At 41.3% G+C, this 21,677-nt stretch overlaps 1 protein-coding gene across 1 annotated transcript in view; it reads left to right on the forward strand.

The window, feature by feature from the left end:
• met (MET proto-oncogene, receptor tyrosine kinase) overlaps positions 1-21,677 on the forward strand; it is a 133,939-nt gene that overhangs the window by 103,083 nt on the left and 9,179 nt on the right. The window contains exons 9-18 of the mRNA XM_059978278.1: positions 2,034-2,198; positions 2,285-2,384; positions 9,344-9,562; positions 10,754-10,906; positions 11,891-12,044; positions 12,200-12,343; positions 13,674-13,904; positions 17,573-17,653; positions 17,795-17,976; positions 21,471-21,580. Coding sequence (XP_059834261.1) covers positions 2,034-2,198; positions 2,285-2,384; positions 9,344-9,562; positions 10,754-10,906; positions 11,891-12,044; positions 12,200-12,343; positions 13,674-13,904; positions 17,573-17,653; positions 17,795-17,976; positions 21,471-21,580 — 1,539 coding nt within the window. The remainder of the gene's footprint in view (positions 1-2,033; positions 2,199-2,284; positions 2,385-9,343; positions 9,563-10,753; positions 10,907-11,890; positions 12,045-12,199; positions 12,344-13,673; positions 13,905-17,572; positions 17,654-17,794; positions 17,977-21,470; positions 21,581-21,677) is intronic.

The following is a 21,677-nucleotide window of genomic DNA, read 5'->3' on the forward strand; positions in this document are numbered from 1 at the left end:
TAAATGAAGAGAACAGATTTTACAGAAAATTGGTGGAAAATGCCTTAGTTTCATGAGCCAGCATGGATTTAATGGCCTTCCTCCACTCTTTATGGTGTCTCTGTCACCATAAAGTAAAATGGAAATGCCATCTCTGGGCCCTGAGTCCAGTTTCTCCCATGATTGCAATATTCCTTGAACATGAGAACATAAGAACTTGGAGCAGGAGTAGGCCAACTAGCCCATCGAGCCTGCTCCGCCATTCAATAAGATCATGACCATGGTCTCATTTCCATCTACCTGTCTTTTCCCCATAAACCTTAATTCCCCTACTATGCAAAAATCTATCCAACCTTGTCTTAAATAAATTTACTGAGGTAGCCTCCACTGCTTCATTGGGCAGAGAATGCCACAGATTCACAACTACTTGGGAAAAGCAGTTCCACCTCATCGTCATCCTTAATTTACTCCCCCGAATCTCAAGGTTTTGTTCCCGAGTTCTCTGTCTTGACCAGAATTCTTTCAATCCTAGCCTCAAACATAGTCAGCAACTGATCATTTGCAAGCCTCATGAATGAATGATTTCAAAGATAATCAACGCTCTTCATCTCAGTCACATGGGACTGATCACTTCCTCTAACACAGGGGTTCCCAGCCTGGGGTCCACGGACCTCTCGGTTAATGGTAGGCATAAAAGCATAAAAAAAGGCATAAAAAAAAAGGTGAGGAACCCCTGCAGTAATACCACCCAGTTCCACATTAAGCTGTCTGAGGAAGTAACTGCTCAGCATCTCCCCTGCCAATACCTCTCTTAAGTTTCTGTGGAAAAGGGTCAACAGTCGATGTTTCAGGCTGAGACCCTTCATTAGAACTGCAAAGGAAGGAGAGAACTCTTTTCCATAGATGCTGCCTAGCCTGCTGAATTCCTCCAGCATTTTACACGTGTTGCTTTGGATTTCCAGCATCTGCAGGTTGTCTTGTGTTTAAGTTTATATATTCAGTTAGAAGATGATAAATGCCAATGCTGGAAATCCAGAGCAACGCACACAAAATGCTGGAGGAACTCAGCCAGTCAGGCAGTATCTATGAGGGGAATAAAAAAGACGATTTTCAGGCCAAGACCCTTCATCAGGACTGACAAGGAAGAGGGAAGAAGCCAGAACAAGAAGGAGTACAAACTAGAAGGTGAAGCCAGGTGAGGAGAAGGTGGAATGAAGTGAGAAGCTGGGAGGTGATAGGCAGAAACAATAAAGGGCTGAAGATGAAAGAATCTGATTGGAGAGGAGAGTGGAGCATGTGAAAAGGGGAGGGAGGAGCACTAGAGGGAGGTGATGGGCAGGTAAAAGAAGAGAAAAGGTAAGAGGGGAACCAGAACAGGAAATGGAAAAAGAGAGAAGGGAGAGGTGAAGAAATTACCGGAAGTTAGAGAAGTCAATGTTGATGTCATGAAGTTGGAAGGTACCCAGACAGAATATTGCTCCTCCAGCCTGAAAGTGGCCTCACTGTGGCAGCAGAGGAGGCCCTGGACTGATGGAATGGGAAGTAGAATTAAAATGGTACCCATTTAATTAGAATATCTATCATTCTGCTAACCTCCAATAATTTAAGCCATTCTTTCCTCATAGGACAAGCTTCTCATTCCCAGGAGTCAATATAACCATTTTGCCTAAATCCAAATCAGAGAAGAATAAATTCTCGCCCCTTTCTCTCTATTAGGGCATTTATCATTATAGCCCCAGTTCCATTGCAGAATGTCACTTATCCAAATAAAACTTCATCACCTTGATTACAAATCCATTATCTCTCAACTTCCCTGCCAACTTCCTGTAGAAGTGAGTGATCAGCCATCAAAAGCGAAAGATTTTTTAAGCTTTTGGGGTTTTCCTGCCTTATCCAAGATGTTGGTGAGTCATGATTTTCTTAACTCAGGCAATGAAGTGGACCTGGAATTCTGTGGTTTTTCTTTGGTATCAGTATTCTGTACTCCACAGCGAGCCTACTGTGAAAGCCAACCTTTCATGCCCTGCTGTTTTTTCTCGATCTATTCATTCCAGCGTTTCCGAGACGAGGATTCAGTGCGTTACTCCAGCCCATGAATCCCTGCAGAAGTATTCTGTAGTTTTGAAAATTGATGCTGCTATCCGGGAATTCAAAGATTGTTTCACATATGTGGAAAGTCCATCAGTCACTAATATCCATCCAGCTTGGTCGTTCAGCAGGTAAGACAGAGCCATGTTCTTTCTAACCTGTTCTCCTGTTCAAGAGCGTCACAGTGAAAGCTTTCTTTGTATTTCGCTCATGACAGTGGAGGCAGCACAGTGACAGTGCAAGGAAGTAACTTGAAGTTTGTGCAATCGCCCCAGATGGTAATCACGGTACAACAAATATCAAAGACTTTTCATGTGGTAAGTGTTCCCACACGGTTGACAAACCATGCCTATTTACCAAGAAAAATAGGAAAATATGCTGATTGTTTGCATTTGAACCACTTGCAGTAATTCAATTAGGTCCTGGTAGAAAGGCAGTCAGACCTCTTTCGTCTCCCTCAGCTCCATCTCCCCCCTGGAACTTTACCACTAATAAGCTGTGGATTAGTTTGTATCCATTGACCACCACATGGTGGGAGAGTTCCAGATTGTCATGACAATCATGTGTAATCTTCTTTTCTAGTCCTTTAGGTGGGCCTTGGCCCGAACTATTAGCAGTTTATTCCTCTCAATCGATGCTTCCTGATCTGCTGAGTTTCTTCATCATTTTGGGTGTGTTGCTCCGTGTTTCCAGCATCTGCAGAGTTCATGTATGTCCTTTGTTTTCACTCTAGAAAGGCCCATCCATAATTCAAACTATCATCTTGTTCTGAATTTCTGACAGGAAAAATTATCTGCTCTGCATCTTTTCTTTACTGATATACAACAATTGGCCTGTCCAGCCTTTTGAGCCTCGCCACCCAACAATCCCCTGAATTAATCCTGGCCTAATCACAGGACAATTTACAATGACCAATTAAGCTGCCTACAGGTACATCTTTGGACTGTTGAAGGAAACCGGAGCACCTGGAGGAAACCCAGCTGGTCACGGGTGCAACGTATAAACTCCTTACAGGCAGCAGTGGGAATTGAACCTGAGTCACTGGTATTGTAAAGAGTTGTGCTAATCTCTATGCTACCATGACGTCTCACTGTTAAACCTTTCACAATTTTAAGGGCTTCCAATAAATCTACTAGATTCGGAGAAATGTAAGGCAGGTTTATAATTAACCTTGGTTAATATTCAGGTTGATACATGTTAAATAGTGATTAACCTTATTGGAAATTTTCATTAATACAATGATTGTCCTCTCCAAAATCCTTTTTAATTACCATTTTCCTTTGGTCTTATCATTAAAGGATTGTCATCTGTTATTCCACAGCTCAAGATACCGTCACAGCCCAATGACTTAAAATTATCTTTAAAGGTTAAATTTCTGAGCAGTTGAGCTTATAAGAAAAATATTCAGGATTCAGTTGCATATTAACTAGGTGGGGTTTTTGATTAACAAAAAAAATAAACAAGTCCAAGACCAGCTTTTTAAATAATATTATGTCAGTGCATAAATTTGCTCAAGATGAGTCAGTGGCTACAAGGTTGTTACAGTTGATGAGGGAGAAGGGAAAGAATTTTTTTAAGTATTTCAGAGTCAGAATCAGAATCGTTTAATATCACCAGCATATGTTGTAAAATTTGTTAACTTTGCAGCAGCAGTTCAATGCAATACATAATAATATAGGAAAAATAAATAAATACATTAATCACAGTAAGTATATATGTATATTAAATAGTTACATTAAAATAGTCCAAAAAACAGAAATAATATTAAAAATAAAGTGAGGTAGTGTCCAAGGGTTCAATGTCCATTTAAGAATCAGATGGCAGATGGGAAGAATCTGTTCCTGAATCACTAAGAGTGTGCCTTCGAGTTTCTGTACCTCCTTCCTGATAGTAAAAATGAGAAGAGGGCATGTCCTGGGTGATGGGGGTCCTTAATGGACACAGCCTTGCTGAGATACTGCTCCTTGAAGGTGTCTCGGATGCTGTGAAGGCTAGTACCCAAGCTGGAGCTGACTGACTTAACAACTTACTGCAGCTTCTTTCTGTCCTGTCCTGCCCCCACCCCACCCCAATACTAGACAGTGAGGCAGCCTCTCTGAATGCTCTCCATGGTACATCTGTAGGAGTTCTCAAATCTCCTCAAACTGCTAATGAAATATAGCCATTGTCTTGCCTTCTTAAACATAAGAGATTCTGCAGATGCTGGAAATCCAGAGCAAAGCACACAAAATGTTTGAAGAAGTCAGCATGTCAGGCAGTGTCAATGGAAATGAATAGATAGTCGACATTTTGGGCCAAGACCCCTCATCAGGACTGGAAAGAAAGGAGGAAGATGCCAGAGTGAGAAGGTGGAGGGAGTGGAAGGAGGAAAAGCTAGAAGGTGATAGGTGAAGCCATGTGAGTGGGGGAGGGGTGAATGCAGTGACAAGCTGGGAGGTGATAGGTGGAAAAGATAAAGGGCTGGAGAATTAGTAATCTCATTAGAGAGGAGAGTGGATCGAGGGAGAAATAGAAGGAGAAAGAGCACCAGTGGGAGGTGACAGGTGACGAGAAGAGGTAAGAGGCCAGAGTGAGCAAATGAAAGAGAGGGAAGGAAAATTTATCAGAAATGGGAGAAATTGATGTTCATGTTACTCAGGTTGGAAGCTCCCTAGGTGGAATATGAAGTGTTGCTCCTCCAACCTGAGAGTGGCCTCATCATGGCAGAAGATGTTGCAACATGTTCGACATGTTGCAACAGTAATGGGGATAGGAATTGAAATGTTTGGCCACCAGGCAATGTTTGCAGATGGTGGTGGCTAAACAAAGCGGTCCCCCAGTTTACCTCAGGTCCCATCACCATAGAGGGAGCCGCATCAGGAGCATCGGTTACAGTAGACAACCACAACAGATTCACAGGTGTAGTGTTACCTCACCGACAAAACCTGCTTGGGGACCTGAATGGAGGTGAGGGGGGAATAGCACTTCTGCCTCTTGCCTGGAGGGAGATTAGTGGGGACGGACGAATATTCAAGGGAATTACAGATCCTAGCGGAAAGTGGAGTTGGTGGGTGGGGGGGGGGGGAGGTGAAGACATATTGGGTGGTGGGTCTCGTTGAAGAAGGTGGAAGTTGCAGAGAATGTGTTGGATGCAGAGTCTCATTGGGTAGTAGCTGAGGACAAGAGGAATTGTATCCTTGTTAAGGCAGTGGGAAGATGGGGTGAGCGTGGATGTCTGGGAAATGGAGGAGATGCACTGTTGAACAGCAAACACTGTGAGTGAGTTGGACATCAGCCTTGTTATGTGTGGACAAAGAAAACCATCTGATAATTTTGAAAGTTTCATCATTGTCCTCCATGCAACCAAGGTCAACAAATGCAGAAGAGAACTGAGCTCTTTATTAGCTGAAAATCAGACTGTACATTGAAAGATGGGGAGAGCTCCTGACTGGGAAGATATCACATTTGTAGCGGCTGTTCAAGATTGTTGTCCTGAAAGGCACAGTAGACTAGTAAAATGAGCAAAGGCCAAGTAGATGGGACATAGGACCCAAGAGAGACTACCGGAAACTGACTACAGAATAAGTATAAAGTCAGAATCAGAATCAGGTTTATTATCACTGGAAATTTGTGGTTACACAGCAGCGATACATTGCAAAACATAATACTAAAAACTATAAATTGTAGTAAGTATCATCGATATGTGCAGTGCCAAGTGGTTTGCCATTGCCTTCTTCTGTGCTGTGTCTTTTTCTGTTTTGTATATACACACATCTACTTACTTATTTATTACATTGTACTACTGGTGCAAAGTCAACAAATTTCATGGCATATGCCGCTGATCTCAAGCCTGATTCTGATTCTGAAGAGGTGTGACCCCAGCCATTATCAATACGCTTCAGAATTACTGCCTGGCTTCAATGGTTGCATAATCAGGACTTGAGACATGCACCAGCGGCTCGTATGACCATCCACCACCTGCTCCTATGGCTTCACTCGACCCTGAACAAGGGGCTAAGCAAGTGTTACACCTTACCCAAGGGCAACCTGCAGACCAGCAGAGGGAGTGAGTGGCTTACTCCTCCTTTGGTAGCGACGTATCTCCACTCTGCCACCCAAGAAGTATATATGAGGGGTGATTGATAAATCTGTGGCTTAAGGTAGAAGGAGTCCATTTTAGAAAACTTAGCACATTTATTTTTCACAAGCCCTTGAGACCAAGGTAGCGGATGACTGCACAAAGGCCGATGTTGTCCATTTTCTCAGACAGTGCTTACTTGCAATTTTCAATTATCTGAAACAGAACCACCACAAAAGCTATTAACTTCAAACTTTCTGCATAATCACTCAAAGAATTGAACTGCACCTGCATGTAACGAGAGCTGTATAACTCATCTCCTTCCACCTTAGGCCACAAACTTATCAATCACCCCTGCTGTGGACACTTTCTGGAGGTCCAAGATCCATATGCTCCACGACTACTGAACTAAGTGTCTAAATGTAGGAGGGGACTATGTTGAAAAATAAATGTGCTAGGTTTTCTAAAATTAACTCCTTCTACCTTAGTCACAAATTTATCAATCACCCCTTGTATATGCTATATGTCCATTCAGAAATATGATGGCAGAGGGGAAGAAGCTGTTCCCAAATGGTTGAGTATGTACCTTCAAGCATCTCTCTGATGGCTGCAATGAGAAAAGGGCATATTCTGGGTGGACAGACCTTAATGATGGATACAGCCTGTTGAGGCATTGAAGATGTCTTGGATGCTTGGGAGGCTAGTGCCCATGATGGACCTGACTAAGTTTAGATGACTCAAACTGGTAAAATTTTCATGGAGAATAGGCAGGGGCAAGAGCTGATGGACCTAAGGGTCATTCAGGCAAACATTTGATAATGAGTGAGCAACTTCTGAAGGCAATTAAGGAATTAATTAAAATACTTAATTGTGTGTTTTGGAGCTATACTGCATCCCAACTTTATCCTCAATGCCCTGAAAATTATCCTGGCGTAAGTACATCCAATCACCTTGGTGATTAAATGTTGGTAGCTAATTCCGCCCATCATGCACTACAATTCTGAGCTTCACAACCCTCAATAAGAAGATGTTTAATCCTAATCCCTTCAGCTCCTTGACCAATTATTTTACAATCAATAACCTATGAAGCTCACTCAATTGCCAGAGAAAATAGTTTTTCCCTATCTCCAAACAAACTACAAACATGATATCATTAGGGTCAGGGTCAGGGTCTCCTATAACCGTTGCCTGTTCAAAAGAGAACTATCTCAACTGTTTTTTTAGTGCACAGAACTGAAGTCTATTATCTCAGGTATCATTCTGATAACCATGCTCTGAAATTAGTGCTGTAAAATCTATCTAAGTGGTGGCGCATAGAATTTGACACAGTATTCAAAGTGAAGGCCAACGTGAAATATGCACAGGACTTAGTATAATCTATTTTTGTACTTGTTACCTATGTTTACAAGGTGAAGTATTCCATGAACATTATCTTCTAAATTTGCCCAGCCACCTTAAGAAGATTGTACATCTCAGTTCCTCTGTTGAACCATTAGAGTCATAAAGTCTGGAGAAGTACAGCACAGAAACAGCCCCTTCAGCTCATCTAGTCCGTGCTGAACCATTCAAGCTGCCTGCTCCCATCGGCCTGCACTGGGGCCATAGCCCTCCATACCTCTGCTTTCCATAGACCCACCTAAACTTCCCTTAAACATTGAAATTAAGCTCACATGCAGCTGGTTCCAAACTCTCACGACCCTCTAAGTGAAAGAGTCTCCCCTCGTGTTCCCCTTAAACTTCTCACCTTTCACCCATTACCTCTAGTTGTAGTCCCACTTAACCTCAGTGGAAAAGGACTGTGGGCTTTTACTCTATCTATACTCCTCATAATTTTGTATACTTCTGTCAAATCTCCACTCAACCTTCTGTGTTCCGAGGAATAAAGTCCTAATCTGTTTAACTTGTCCACATTTCTCAGATCCTCCACACGTGGCAACATCCAGCTCCACTACTCCATTTCAGTTAAATTATGTTACCTTTCCATACTATCTTGTACCAAAGGAGATCACTTCACACTTATTACATTGTATTCTGTCTGTTAGACCACTATTCATTTTAGCAATCTCACTCTGTCCTCTTGAAAACTACCTGTGCATTCTACGTCACTGCCACGGTCTGGAACATAAGCAAACTTCAAAACTCTGCCCCAACTCCAAGTTGTTTATAAATAAGCAAAACTATATTAAGAATCTGTGAAAAGGGATTTTAGGCTGTCACTCCATATAAAGTTTAATGCCTTTGATTCATAGTTTTTATTTTGGTTTAGCAGTTGAAGTACTGCATTTGGGACATTTTTTAGTTTGCTTACACATTTTAAATGTTGCCTATGTTTTTGGTAGCAGAGTAGAGATGTGTCTGTACCAAGAAGGTGTGAGGCGCTCCTTCCCTCTGCTGGCCTGCAGGTCACCCTTGGGCAAGGTGTAACACCTGCTTAGCCTCCCTGATCAGGGTCACGTGAAGCCATGGGAGAAGGTGGTGCTTGGCCGTATGAACAGCTGGTGCATATCACAAGTCCTGGTTATGCGACCACTGACACCAGGCAGACAATCTCTGAAGAGTATTGATAATGACCCGTCTTGTCAAGACACTGGCCAGAAGAAGGCAATGGCAAACAGCTTCTGAAAAATTTGCCAAGAACACTAATGGCCACAGATACCGAGAAGATTAAGAACATGAAGGGGGCTTTGCAAACTCGAGAAAATATGTAGATGCTGGAAATCCAAAACAACACCCACTAAATGCTGGAGGAACTCAGCAGACTGGGCAGCATCTATGGAAAAGGGTAAACACTCCGCTTTCCAGGCAAGACCCTTCAGCACTGAAGGGTCTCGGACCAAAATATCAATTGTTCACTCTTTTCCATAGCTGCTGCCCGGCCTGCTGAGCTCCTCCAGAATTTTGTGTGTGTTGCATGAAGGGGGTCGTCACCACGGCCAGATTAAAGGAAGATGAGAGACCATGGTTGCTGCATCCTGTGACAGAGCACATGACGATGATGATAAGATATTGAAATCATTTGATTAATTCATCAGAAACAGATAGCGTGAAATTATTTTGCAAAGAAGTAGTGATAGATTCAGATTTAATTAAGTTTCCTGATTTTTTTAAAAAACTGTAAAGCATCAGCAGATCATTGTGTCATTAAAGGCAGGGTCGTGTTTGAAGCTTTGCATTTCCATTTAATTCATGGAATCATGTTACATTTTGTTCCAAAACTAGGCATGTAGATATGAAGTTAACATGCAGGTGATCTACTGTCCAACTCCCTCTCTGAATCGCTTTAAACTCACACTGCCTACGCAGGGCAAGGCATCTTTTATCTTTGACAATGTCACTGTGGGATCCTTTGACTTTGGATATGCAGAAGATCCTCTGTTTGAGACATTTCAAGTACCCAAGGAGATCAAAAAGAGCGGCAGTAATGCCCTTGAGATTAAAGTAAGTGGAATGGAATCTAAACATGTTTATCATTTATTTTTAAGCATATGTTGCCTGTAAACAAACCATTGAGACCTGAGTATGACTTTATGTGATCTTACTTCTGAAATGATGATTTTTCAAATAGTTTCTCGAAAAGACTCCTAAGAAATGTGGTTAATGAGTTTTACAAGGAACATCTTTTAAAGTATACAACTGTGAACCAGATAAAACAGAACATAGCTGTTTACAAGATATCAAAAAATACTGAAATCAACTTTGAGCAGATGCATATTCACTGATCACTATCCAACATAATTCAGTCAGAATTGGGGCTGTTATCACTGGCATACTATATGTTGCGAAATTTATTGTTTTGTGGCAGCTGTATAGTGAAAGTCATAAAAATTACTGTAAGTTTCAAAAATGAGTGCAAGAGAAGATTAACAAGGTAGTGTTTGTGGGTTCATGGACTCTTCAGAGATCTCGGGGAGAGTGGAAGAAGCTGATATAAAACCTGGAATGTGGATCTTCAGGCTCCTGTGCCTCCTCCCCAGTGGTACAAACAAGATGAAGCCATGCCCTGGATGGTGAGAGTCATTAATGATGGATACTGCCTTCTTGAGACAGCATCTCTTGAAACTATCCTCATTAGAATAGAGCAGGTTGAGCCTGAAAGAGCTGAAAGCTCCTGTGCAGTCTCCTTCAATCCTGTGCATTGGAGATCCATGTCAGGCAGTGTTGTTGTTCATTTTATTCCTCACTGGCTGGCAAAGTAGTTTGTAGAGGAAAAAACCTATCTTTCTAAGAACAGTACCAACATTCATTAATTCATTCATTGATTCAAAATTGAAAGCCCTTTCCATAGTTTCTGTCTAGAACTGATCTGCCAGATAAATAATGTGCTTTCTGGTCCCTGCACCTTGAAACAGATCAGTAGTAAAATACCGTTTTCTCTCTCAGTGACGAAACAACTGGCTTATGCTAAGTCCCTAAGAGTGACTCATTGCAGTCAAAGGGAGATGTGTTCATATGCTGCATTATAGCAGAACTTTAATGGATCTGGGATTTCATTGCTATTAATGCCTGGGGCTTTCCTCTCAAGAAGTGGATTGAAGTTTATAACTGTGCATCTGTCCAAAAGTGTTTAATGCATAACCAGTCATTTTTGCAATAGTAATAGCAAATTACCTAGAATTTTTTTGTTTGAAGTTTCAAGGAACACAGATTAAAGCTGAAGCTATTGATGGTAAAATACTGACAATTGGAAACCGGAGCTGTGAGCATATTCACCTGAGGCCAAATGCTTTAGTCTGTATCATACCCAAGGAACTTCTGGCTTCAAGAAGTGAATTTGATGTAGAAGTAAGAGATTTTTAACATTCAAACTTGCATGATTAGATTTTATCAGACCATTGGAATATAATGATCATGTGACAGAAACTTCAGTCTAGTTGTTTATTTATATTCTCTGTGTGATGTTAGTTTATACTCTTGAATATGGCAGTGAAGAAATGATGAAAGAAGCTGGCATTAATTACAAGTATAATTTATTCAGTGATACTACCAGTGTGTTAAACACTTGTATTAAAGATTTGAGAAGTTAAATAGGGAGAAACTGCTCACTTCAGCTGATGACTCAAAGACCATAAAGTACTGATTTAAAATGTTGTCCTCATGATACAACGTTCCACCTGGTATATCCAGAGCTTAGGTTAAAAATTAGAAGCATCCTATTTCTTACTTGCTGTCAGAATTAAGGTTTTGTTTAAAATTTCTTGCAACTATTTTTTTACAACCCTTTGAATAATTTCTAATTTGTCAGAATTACTGAACCTTCCAACTTAATTCTAACCTTGTCACCTGCAGCCTTTCCACCACTTGTCTTCTTCCTATCCCTTCAAGGCATTATCATGGGATGCCTCAGCTTTCATCTCTTGTTCTTTAAACTCTTATTTCCTTTAATTTCCTTTAAAAAAAACAGATCTGAGGCCAATTTCATTGTAATTGAAAACCTCAGCATATTTTACAGACTGTTCCAAAGTGAAGACATAAAAGCGCAGGTGCAGGTTAAAATGGGATTAGTGTAGATAGGTATATGGATGTAATAGGCTAATAAGCTGTCTTAGAGTATAAGAGCGCAGGAATATACCTTTAAGTCCATGATGTCTATGCAGGGTGTAATGGCAAACTAAAATATTTCTGTGCTGTATCATTCTATAAGTAAAATTTATTCTTTTGAAACATTTGATACATTAAGTTCTAGGCCAGCTTCTATTAAATCAGCAAATGGAATCAGTTTCATTCAAATGTAATAAATAATATCTTTTTTAATATATTTCTTTCCAGTGGAAAAAAGCAAATTCATCAATTTATTTGGGGAGAGTAATTATCCTTGAAAATAAGAACATTATTGCACTTGTTGGCTTGGTCGTGATAGTGTTGCTGCTTCTTTTGATATTTGGAATATTTATTTGGAGGTACAAGAAGCAACAGATGAAAGGTACACACCATTCCTCAATTGTCGGACAATTTTAATGCATGCGGCAGTATATATTTTTTTAAAGAATCACCTTTCTTGCCAATAAGGTCTTGTGCTAATTTAAGCTGCAAGGTTCTCCGTTTGCACTCTATAAGCTTAGCTTGTTTCGTTGATAGATCTAAACACAGATATTGCGCGGTTCGACGGAGGGACGCACACACTGCACCTGGACAGGCTTGTGAACACAAGAGCACGAAACAGTATCACTGCAGAAATGATCTCTCATGAATCCTCTGACTATCGAACAACCCTTCAAGAAGGTATGATTATCCAGCCCATACCTGAAATTAAATCTGAGGCACATCTTTGCAATCTTCTGCATTCTCCTGAGACCAAAATCTTAAACGCATGCTCTGCTTTTAGTTGTTCTCTAATGCCTGACCCAAGTGACTGTTCTTAACTTTAAGAATCACAGTCAGAATCAGGTTTATTATCACTGACATATGTCGTGCAATTTGTAGTTTTGCAGCAGTAGTACAGTACAATACATAAAATATACAACAAATTATAATAAGAAATATGTATATATTAAAAACATGAATAAGTCATGCAAAAAGAGAACAAAAATAATGAGCTATTTCATTGCCCATTCACACATTTAATGGAGGAGGGTAAGAAGCTGTTCCTAAAACGTAAAGTGTATGTCTTCAGGCTCCTCTCCCTCTTTTCTGATGGTAGTAATGAGAAGAGAGTGTGCTGGGTGGTGGGAGTCCTTAATGATGGATGCCACCTTTTTGAGGCATCGTCGTTTGAAGATGTCCACATAAGCACTGCTATGTGGTAATAAGAAGATATAGCTATTTCACCAGTGAAATCCCGCCCTTCCCTTAACAAGTCTTCACACAAGCTATGATTAAAATTCGCGTGATATCAGTCAGTGTCAGAAACTTTGCTGGATTTCCCCAAAAAGAAAAGAATTTGGTAAACCATTTTTAAAAAATCTACCACCACCTGCTGGAGACCAGAGAATGGACAGAAAAGTGGCGGGGGGAGCAGTTTACCTGAAATTAGAGAATTTAATACTTTTGCTGACTACACAGGTGGAATATGAAATGCAGTGGGGGAGGCCAAGGGCAGACATGTCAGTGTGGAAATAGGTCAGACTGTTTAAATTCACATTAATTTAAATTCTCCTTGTGTTGGGGGGGAGATACAAGAAAATGTGAGTTGCTTGGTATCGATAATAAAACAATATTTTCAGCTAACTGTAGATTTGCTTGGCAGAGAACAAATACTACCAGTAATTAATAATCATTTGTAATCCCCTTCACAATGTCTAACGTTGAAAGAAATTCAGTTGCAACACTCTGTCTTCAGAGCTTCCAAACCCATGAAATTACTTCATCCATCTGTAATTAAGGGGTTTGCAAAATCCATGCTGTCGAAAGATAGAATGAAATTGCTCCCTGAAGCTAAGAGAGTGAAAATCATCATGCTGACTTTTACTTAGCAAATACCTGTGAAATATATTTTAAAAATCTGTCGAATTTGACACCATGCTCAGTATAGATACCGTGGGCTGAAGGTCCCATTCTTGTGCTGTACTGTTCTATGTTCCATGAAAATAACTTGACACCTTCTCACTTACAGATCCTTTTCAGAATTTGGCACAAGGAGCATCATATAGGCAGGCCCAGTTTTCACACTCCGATTTGACTTGCATATTGTCAAGTGGGGACTTGGATGCAACCGCGCCGTTACTGCAGGGCGACGTGAACATCAGATTCAGCAGCTTGGACTCTGAACTACTGAAAGAAGTGCAACACATGGTTATCAGCACTGATGCTCTCACAATGCACACCACAGAGGTGATAGGACGAGGCAAGTTTCAAACAGATCCTGACTTTAATAGCAAACCAGGGAAATATATTTGAATATTTTAATATGTCTTTAGACTCGTTCCATTTCTTTTAGCAGGTAAAAATAACTGCCACATTGTTTAAATGTTGTCTTTGTGGCACGCTGGTGGAGATTTGGTCATTTAGCATAGATCAGGAATCAAATCTTGCACTTCCATTTTTGGTTAAATTCCACCATGTGGTTTGCATTTACCAGTGACCCATAAGTATAGCAGCAAACTGCAGAATTGTTGACCTTTTCTTTACTAATGGTAGAAAATACTTGGAAATACGGGGACAACACACACAAAATGCTGGTGGAACACAGCAGGCCAGGCAGCACCTATAAGGAAAAGCACCGTCGACATTTTGGGCCTGACCTGACGAAGGGTCTCAGGCCGATACGTCGACAGTGCTTCTCCCTATAGATGCTGCCTGGCCTGCTGTGTTCCAGCAGCATTTTGTGTGTGTTTGAATTTGCAGCATCTGCAGATTTCCTCATGTTTGCGCTGGAAATATGGGGAATGGGCAGAGAAGTAAAAGTACTGGTTTATTATTGTCACAGTGAAAAGCTTGTCTTGCATACTACTCATATGAATCAGATCATTACACAGTGCACTGAGGCAGGATAATTTTAACAAATTAAAATAGTAACAATGTAGAATAATGTGTAAAAGCTACAGAGAAAGTGCTGTTACAGGTAAACGATAAAGAGCAGGATCATAACAAGGTAGATTGTGAGGTTAAGAGTTCACCTGATCATACTAGGTTACCACCTGATAGTCTAATTAGAGCAGGATAGTAACAGCCCTTAAGCCTGGTGGTATGGACCTTCAGGCTTTTGTATCATTTCCTCAGTGGAAAAGGGGAAAAGTCAGAATGGCCAAGGTAGGTAGGGTCTTCAGTTATGCTGGCTGCTTTACTGAGCCAGTGACAAGTATAGATAGAGTCCATAGAAGGGAGGTTGGTTTCCATGATGCGCTGAGCCATGTCCACAGCTCTTGCGGTCACACACAGAACAGTTGCCGTGCTGAGCCATTATGGAATGCGTCAATAAAGAAGCATTGTAAAGGTGATTGGCTTGCAGCATTTCTTTAGCCTGCTGAGGGAATATTAAGCCTGAAATTCTGTTTGTAATCATTGACTAAGACAACGACAGGCCAATCAAAAGGTATAGAATCAAGCACGAAGGAGGAATAGAGGCCAAGGTCCATTCAGGTCTGTTTGGCAGACGGGTCAAAAAGACCATACAGCCTGGGCCTGCATCTATCCCCCTTGGTTCTTAACTTTGTTTTATTCAAGTTTCCCCTTCCTGTAGCTTACAGCAGAAGAATAAAGACATTGCTACAGTGTTTAAGAAGGGAATTACTTGGTCAAGGCTAGCAGCCCAAAATTGCAAAGGCGCGAATTGGCTTCCCAGCTTACTACGATGGCAGTAGGCAGAATCAAATCTAGTTACTGTGACAGGGAACTCTGAAGACCATGCCTGGCCCAAAGCCATCATACACAATTAAAATGCCTTTGCTCCATCCGGGATCAAACTTCTGTGGAGGTTCAAAACGAGCAACAGCATGTGGTGAAAAAGCCCACAGTGATGTGGGTGTAGTCAGTGAGGGTTGTACTTGAGGGAATTCTGATCACGAGGCAAGTCCTACCCCGGACCCAGATGTGCATGTGAAAATCTCTGCACTCAGGCAAATAAGCTCTTTGCCATCTACTTATTAGGGATGGATGTTTGACTGAAATTAATGATACTCGCCTATAGCAACTGATAAAAAAAAACTGGAGTTGGCTTCAGGGCTTCTCAGGGTAACTTTGCCGCTGCTCTTGTTCTCAACAGAACAGGACATAACTTTGCCTCTGTAAAGGCTGCCTTAGGTTCCCCGGAGAATTGATAAGCTCTCCGGGCAAACATGCTCTTTCAAGTATCTCGTGGACTGCAGTGATTCAACACATCTAACTATTGTTCTTCAAATTGAAGCTTACTGTATGTACAAACCCCATTTCCAGAAAAGTTGGGATATTTTCCAAAATGCAATAAAAACAAAAATCTGTGATATGTTAATTCATATGAACCTTTATTTAACTGACAAAAGTACAAAGAAAAGATTTTCAATAGTTTTACTGACCAACTTAATTGTATTTTGTAAATATACACAAATTTAGAATTTGATGGCTGCAACACACTCAACAAAAGTTGGGACAGAGTTAAAATAAGATTGAAAAGTGCACAGAATATTCAAGTAACATCGGTTTGGAAGACTCCACTTTAAGCAGGCTAATTGGTAGCAGGTGAGGTATCATGACTGGGTATAAAAGTAGCGTCCATCAAAGGCTCAGTCTTTGCAAGCAAGGATGGGTCGTGGCTCACCCCTTTGTGCCAAAATTCGTGAGGGAATTGTTAGTCAGTTCAAAAGGAACATTTCCCAACGCAAGATTGCAGAGAATTTAGGTCTTTCAACATCTACAGTACATAATATTGTGAAAAGATTCAGAGAATTCATAGACATCTCAGTGCGTAAAGGGCAAGGTCGGAAACCAAGGTTGAATGCGCATGATCTTTGAGCCCTCAGGCGGCACTGCCTAAGAAACCATTATGCTACAGTGACAATTATAGCCACCCGAGCTCGGGGGTACTTCGGAAAACCATTGTCACTTAACATAGTCTGTCGCTACATCCAGAAATGCAACTTGAAACTGTATTACGCAAGGAGGAAGCCATACATCAACTCTATGCAGAAACACCGGCGAGTTCTCTGGGCCCGAGCTCATCTCAGATGGACCAAAAGACTGTGGAACCATGTGCTGTGGTCAGATGAGTCCACGTTTCAGCTAATTTTCGGAAAAAATGGACATAAAGTTCTCCGTGCCAAAGATGAAAACGAACATCCTGATTGTTATCTGTGATGGTATAGTGTGCATCAGTACCCACGGCATGGGTGAGTTGCATGTATGCGAAGGTACCGTTGACTCTGAGGCGTATATTAGGATTTTAGAGAGACATATGTTGCCATCAAGGCGACGTCTCTTCCCGGGATGTCCATGCTTATTTCAGCAGGACAATGCCAGACCACATTCTGCACGGGCTACAATAGCGTGGCTTTGTAGACACAGAGTGCATGTGATTGACTGGCCTGCTGCCAGTCCAGATCTATCTCCTATTGAAAATGTATGGCGCATCACAAAGAGGAGAATCAGACAACGGAGACCACAGACTGTTGAGCAGCTGAAGTCTTACATCAAGCAAAAATGGACAAAATTTCCGATTGCAAATCTACTACAATTAGTATCCTCAGTTCCAAAACGATTAAAAAGTGTTATTAAAAGGAAAGGTGATGTAACACAATGGTAAACATGCCTCTGTCCCAACTTTTGTTGAGTGTGTCGCGGCCATCAAATTCTAAATTTGTGTATATTTACAAAATACAATTAAGTTGGTCAGTAAAACTATTGAAAATCTTGGTACTTTTGTCAGTTAAATAAAGGTTCATGTGAATTAACATATTGCAGATTTTTGTTTTTATTGCATTTTGGAAAATATCCCAACTTTTCTGGAAATGGAATTTGTATTTCTACAGTAAAGTATGCTCATAATCACTCTATGTTTATTCAATAAAGCTTTTTTCTCCTTGTTACCTCAAAATTTAATAGGCCACTTTGGCTGTGTATGCCATGGAACTCTTGTTGCTCCAGATGGGAACCATATACATTGTGCAGTGAAATGCCTCAACAGTAAGTAAACAAGCTGCTTGCTCTGTAAATTTAATTTTCCCAATGAATATTCTGCAACACTGCAAATTTCTAGTAAGCTCTTCACTTTGAGTTGTAAATCATTCTACGTGAAACATTAATATATGGTATCTATTTGCACAGGAATCACTTGCGTAGAACAAGTTACCCAATTTCTGAGGGAAGGATTAATAATGAAAGATTTCAAACATACTAATGTTCTTTCCCTGCTTGGGATCTGCCTTCCAAACCAAGGATCACCTCTGGTAGTTCTGCCATACATGAAACATGGTGACCTACGGAACTTTATCAGAGATGAGAGTCATGTAAGTGAATCACGTCCATGCATTGGGAAAGCTTGAACAAAATGCACTAAATAGATATCACTTCACACTTGGATTGTTTGAAATCCAATTGCGTAGTCATGTTCAAAGTGAATTTATTATCGAAGTATGACAAGGGACCTAGGCGAGGATGGTGAGGACTCAGGTACTGGAATATCAGAGACTAGAATCGAGACATGATACGTGACTGAAACAAAGATGGTTCTAAACTAGATGCTGGATGAGAATCCAAGTAGAGCTGATCATTGAGCTCCCAAACGTCATTGATGCTCTTCAAATATTAAAATCACGGTGCCAAAACATGGCCGCCAATTAGCGGGACAGGCCTGAATCTTTAAAGGGTATCCATATCCTGGAGTATGGGGACATCTAAGCCCTGGAAGCTGGCGCATTTGGGTGCATATTGTAACACAAAGTACATATAAGCTGGTAAGGAAGGCGGGCTCTGTCGTGGGCACAGAACTGGAGAGTATGACATCAGTGGCAGAGCGGAGGGCGCTGAGTAGGCTACGGTCAATCATGGAAAACCCTGAACATCCTCTGCACAGCACCATCCAGAGACAGAGAAGCAGCTTCAGCGGCAGGTTGCTATCAATGCAATGCTCCTCAGACAGGATGAAGAGATCATTACTCCCCAACGCCATTCGGCTCTACAATTCAACCACCAGGGGCAAGACATGTTAAAGTGCCGGGGTTAGGACTGAGCTTAAGTTACCACTCAATGCACTTTAGTAAACTATTTAAGAACTTTTTAAAAGCTATTTATTAATGCTTTTTGGGAGGGTGATTTTAGATGCATATCATATTTATACTGAGTTAAATACTGTATGTAATTAGTTTTGCTACAATAGGTGTATGGGACACTGGAAAAATGTTGAAATTCCCCTTGGGGATGAATAAAGTATCTATCTATCTATCTATATATATCACCGTATACAACACTAAGATTCATTTTCATATGGGCATGTTCAACAAATCTATAGAATAGTAACCATAACAGAATCAATGAAAGACCGTCCAGCTAGGGCATTCAACCAGAGGGCCGGCTGCAACAAACTGTGCAAATGCAAAAAGAAGGAACAATAATAATAAATAAATAAGCAATAAATATCAAGAAGATGAGATGAAGAGTCATTGAAAGTAAGTCCTTTGGTTGTGGGAACATTTCAAAAACAGGGTAAGTGAAGTTATTCCCTTTGGTTCAAGAGCCTGATGGCTGAGAGTAGTAACAGTTCTTAAGGATCTTGTATCTCTTTCCTGATGGCAGCAGCGAGAAGAGAGCATGTCCTGGGCAGTGGGGCTCCCTGATGTTGGATGAAGCTTTCCTACGACAATGCTTCATGTAGATGTGCTGAGTGGTTGGAAAGGCATTAGCTAGATGAATCATGTCACTTTTTTTTCATTGAACTTAAATATATGCTTAAATCGAGTGTTGTATCATTAAATTTCCACTCCTCTTAGGTTATCTCTGAAGTTAAGTCACTGAAATTAATATAAACAGAAGCTGCTCCCAAATTACACCCAACGAGATTCTGCAAATCATTTTCAATAGTTCAGTGTGGGTCCATTTAATATCAGAGAATGTGTACAGTATACATCCTGAAATTCTTACTCTCTGCAGCCTTCCTCAGAACAGAAGAACCCCCAAAGAATGAATGACAGGAAAAAGACGTAAGAGCCCCAAAGCCCCCTGCCCCCTGCTCCCTTCCCATGCACAAGCAGCATCAACCCTCCCCCTCCCCTCCCCAAATTATTCTAGCATAAAACGTCAGCATTCCTACCACCCGCCTTGCAAGCAACAGCAAAGTCCAACGAGAGAAAATGGCCAATGGTCTGTCAACAATCAACCTTTTACTCCAACATCCCACAGGCTTTCTCTCTCACTAATGAGGGAGAGACAGATATCGCTTCTTCCACAGTGACAGGGGAGGCAACAGTCACTGTTTCGTTGTCGCAGTCAGTCCAAAGCCTTGCTTTTGCACTTTTTCAAGAGTCAGCAAATCGACTACTGAATGCAGAATCCTCTGTCAGCCACTCTGGCTGTCTTCGATGTTCCGGCTCGGTACGCAGCACTGGCGAGAGAGAGTTCATGTCCACGGGGCCACGCAGGCCCCAAGGTCACCCAACTTCAAGCCGAACCTGGACATACTGAAACGTCGTCAATCGGTGAGCTCCGAGAACAGGAACATGCCGTCATGCAGAACTACAGCATTTGAATGGCGTTGTATATCACAGATCCCGACAGGATCCCAGCCACCCTGAAAAGGAAAATACAGACATTAGTATAGGAAGAATTTAACTATTTTGTTGATGAGCTGGGAGAAATCACCATCTGGTGCCATCTTTAGCTTTGCCCATATTCAAAATTCTGATCTGTTTATTATACAGTATGTACAGTACATCAGAGCATACAGTGAAATGCCTCATTTTTGTTAACAACCTACACACCATAAGATGTGCTGGCGCCAGCCCATAAGTGTTGTCACACATTCTGGCACCAGCATAGAATGCCCACCACGGTCAGCAGCGAACATGGAACACAACCAGCCCTATTCCTCCCAGACACACATAGCCCTCCAACCCCAGGTAGGAAGTGGAGCTGTGGAAGACTGCAGAATCTGGAGCAACATATAATCTGCTGGAGGAACTCGAGCAGCACCTGTGGAGGGAAAGGAATTGTTGATGCTCCAGGACAAAATGTCAACACCTCCTTCCACCCCACCCCCCTCTCAGATGCTACTCTACCCACCGAGTTCCTCAAGCAGATTGATGCTGAAGGTAGGATGAGGAAAAATGTTGGCCAGCAGGGAGAACTGTCCCTCTTCGAACACAAATCCCAGTGCTGACTTAGGCTTACTCAGAATACTTCCCAAGTACTGCATTAAAATCTCATAGAGTCATGGAGTCATAGAGAAGTACAGCACAGAAACAGGCCCTTCAGCCCATCTAGTCCTTGCCGAAACCATTTAAACTGCCTACTCCTATCGACCTGCACCGGGACCATACCCATCCACATCCCTACTATCCATGTAGCTATCCAAACTTCTCTTGAAAGTTGAAATCGAACTCACATGCACCACTTGTGCTGGCAGCTCTTTCCACACTCTCACGACCCTCTGAGTGAAGAGGTTTCCCCTCATGTTCCCCTTAAACATCTTGCCTTTCACCCTTATCCCATGACCTTTGATTGTAGTCATCTTAAACTTTGTTAACATTACATTCAAATGGCAGTTTAGATTATACTCAAATAACAGGTGGAATTGACTTTGAATGCAAAGTATATGGCTCATTCAAATACTAGTTTAGATTATACTCTAATTACAGGTAGAGTTGATTTTCAATGCAAAGCATGTGGTTCAAAGGTGAGACACTTACTAACCAGCAAACCACAAAATCCTAAGAATATTCACCATTACAAACCAGTGAATATTTGGCTCATTGCCTACAACTAATAACTGCAGAAATCTGTGTCACAGAATCCAACAGTAAAGGATCTTATTCGTTTTGGACTTCATGTTGCAAAAGGGATGGAATATCTCGCAAGCAAAAAGTTTGTTCACAGAGACCTTGCAGCAAGAAACTGCATGTGAGTACAAAAATCAAATATGCTTTGCATGTTACAGCAGATAAGTTTCTTTTGCCAGAACTGTGGGCTCTACTATTGTTGTGTTCCAGTAGTTGTT

The sequence above is a fragment of the Hypanus sabinus genome, chromosome 8 (genome assembly GCF_030144855.1).
Source record: "Hypanus sabinus isolate sHypSab1 chromosome 8, sHypSab1.hap1, whole genome shotgun sequence".
NCBI classification, from domain to species: Eukaryota; Metazoa; Chordata; class Chondrichthyes; order Myliobatiformes; family Dasyatidae; genus Hypanus; species Hypanus sabinus.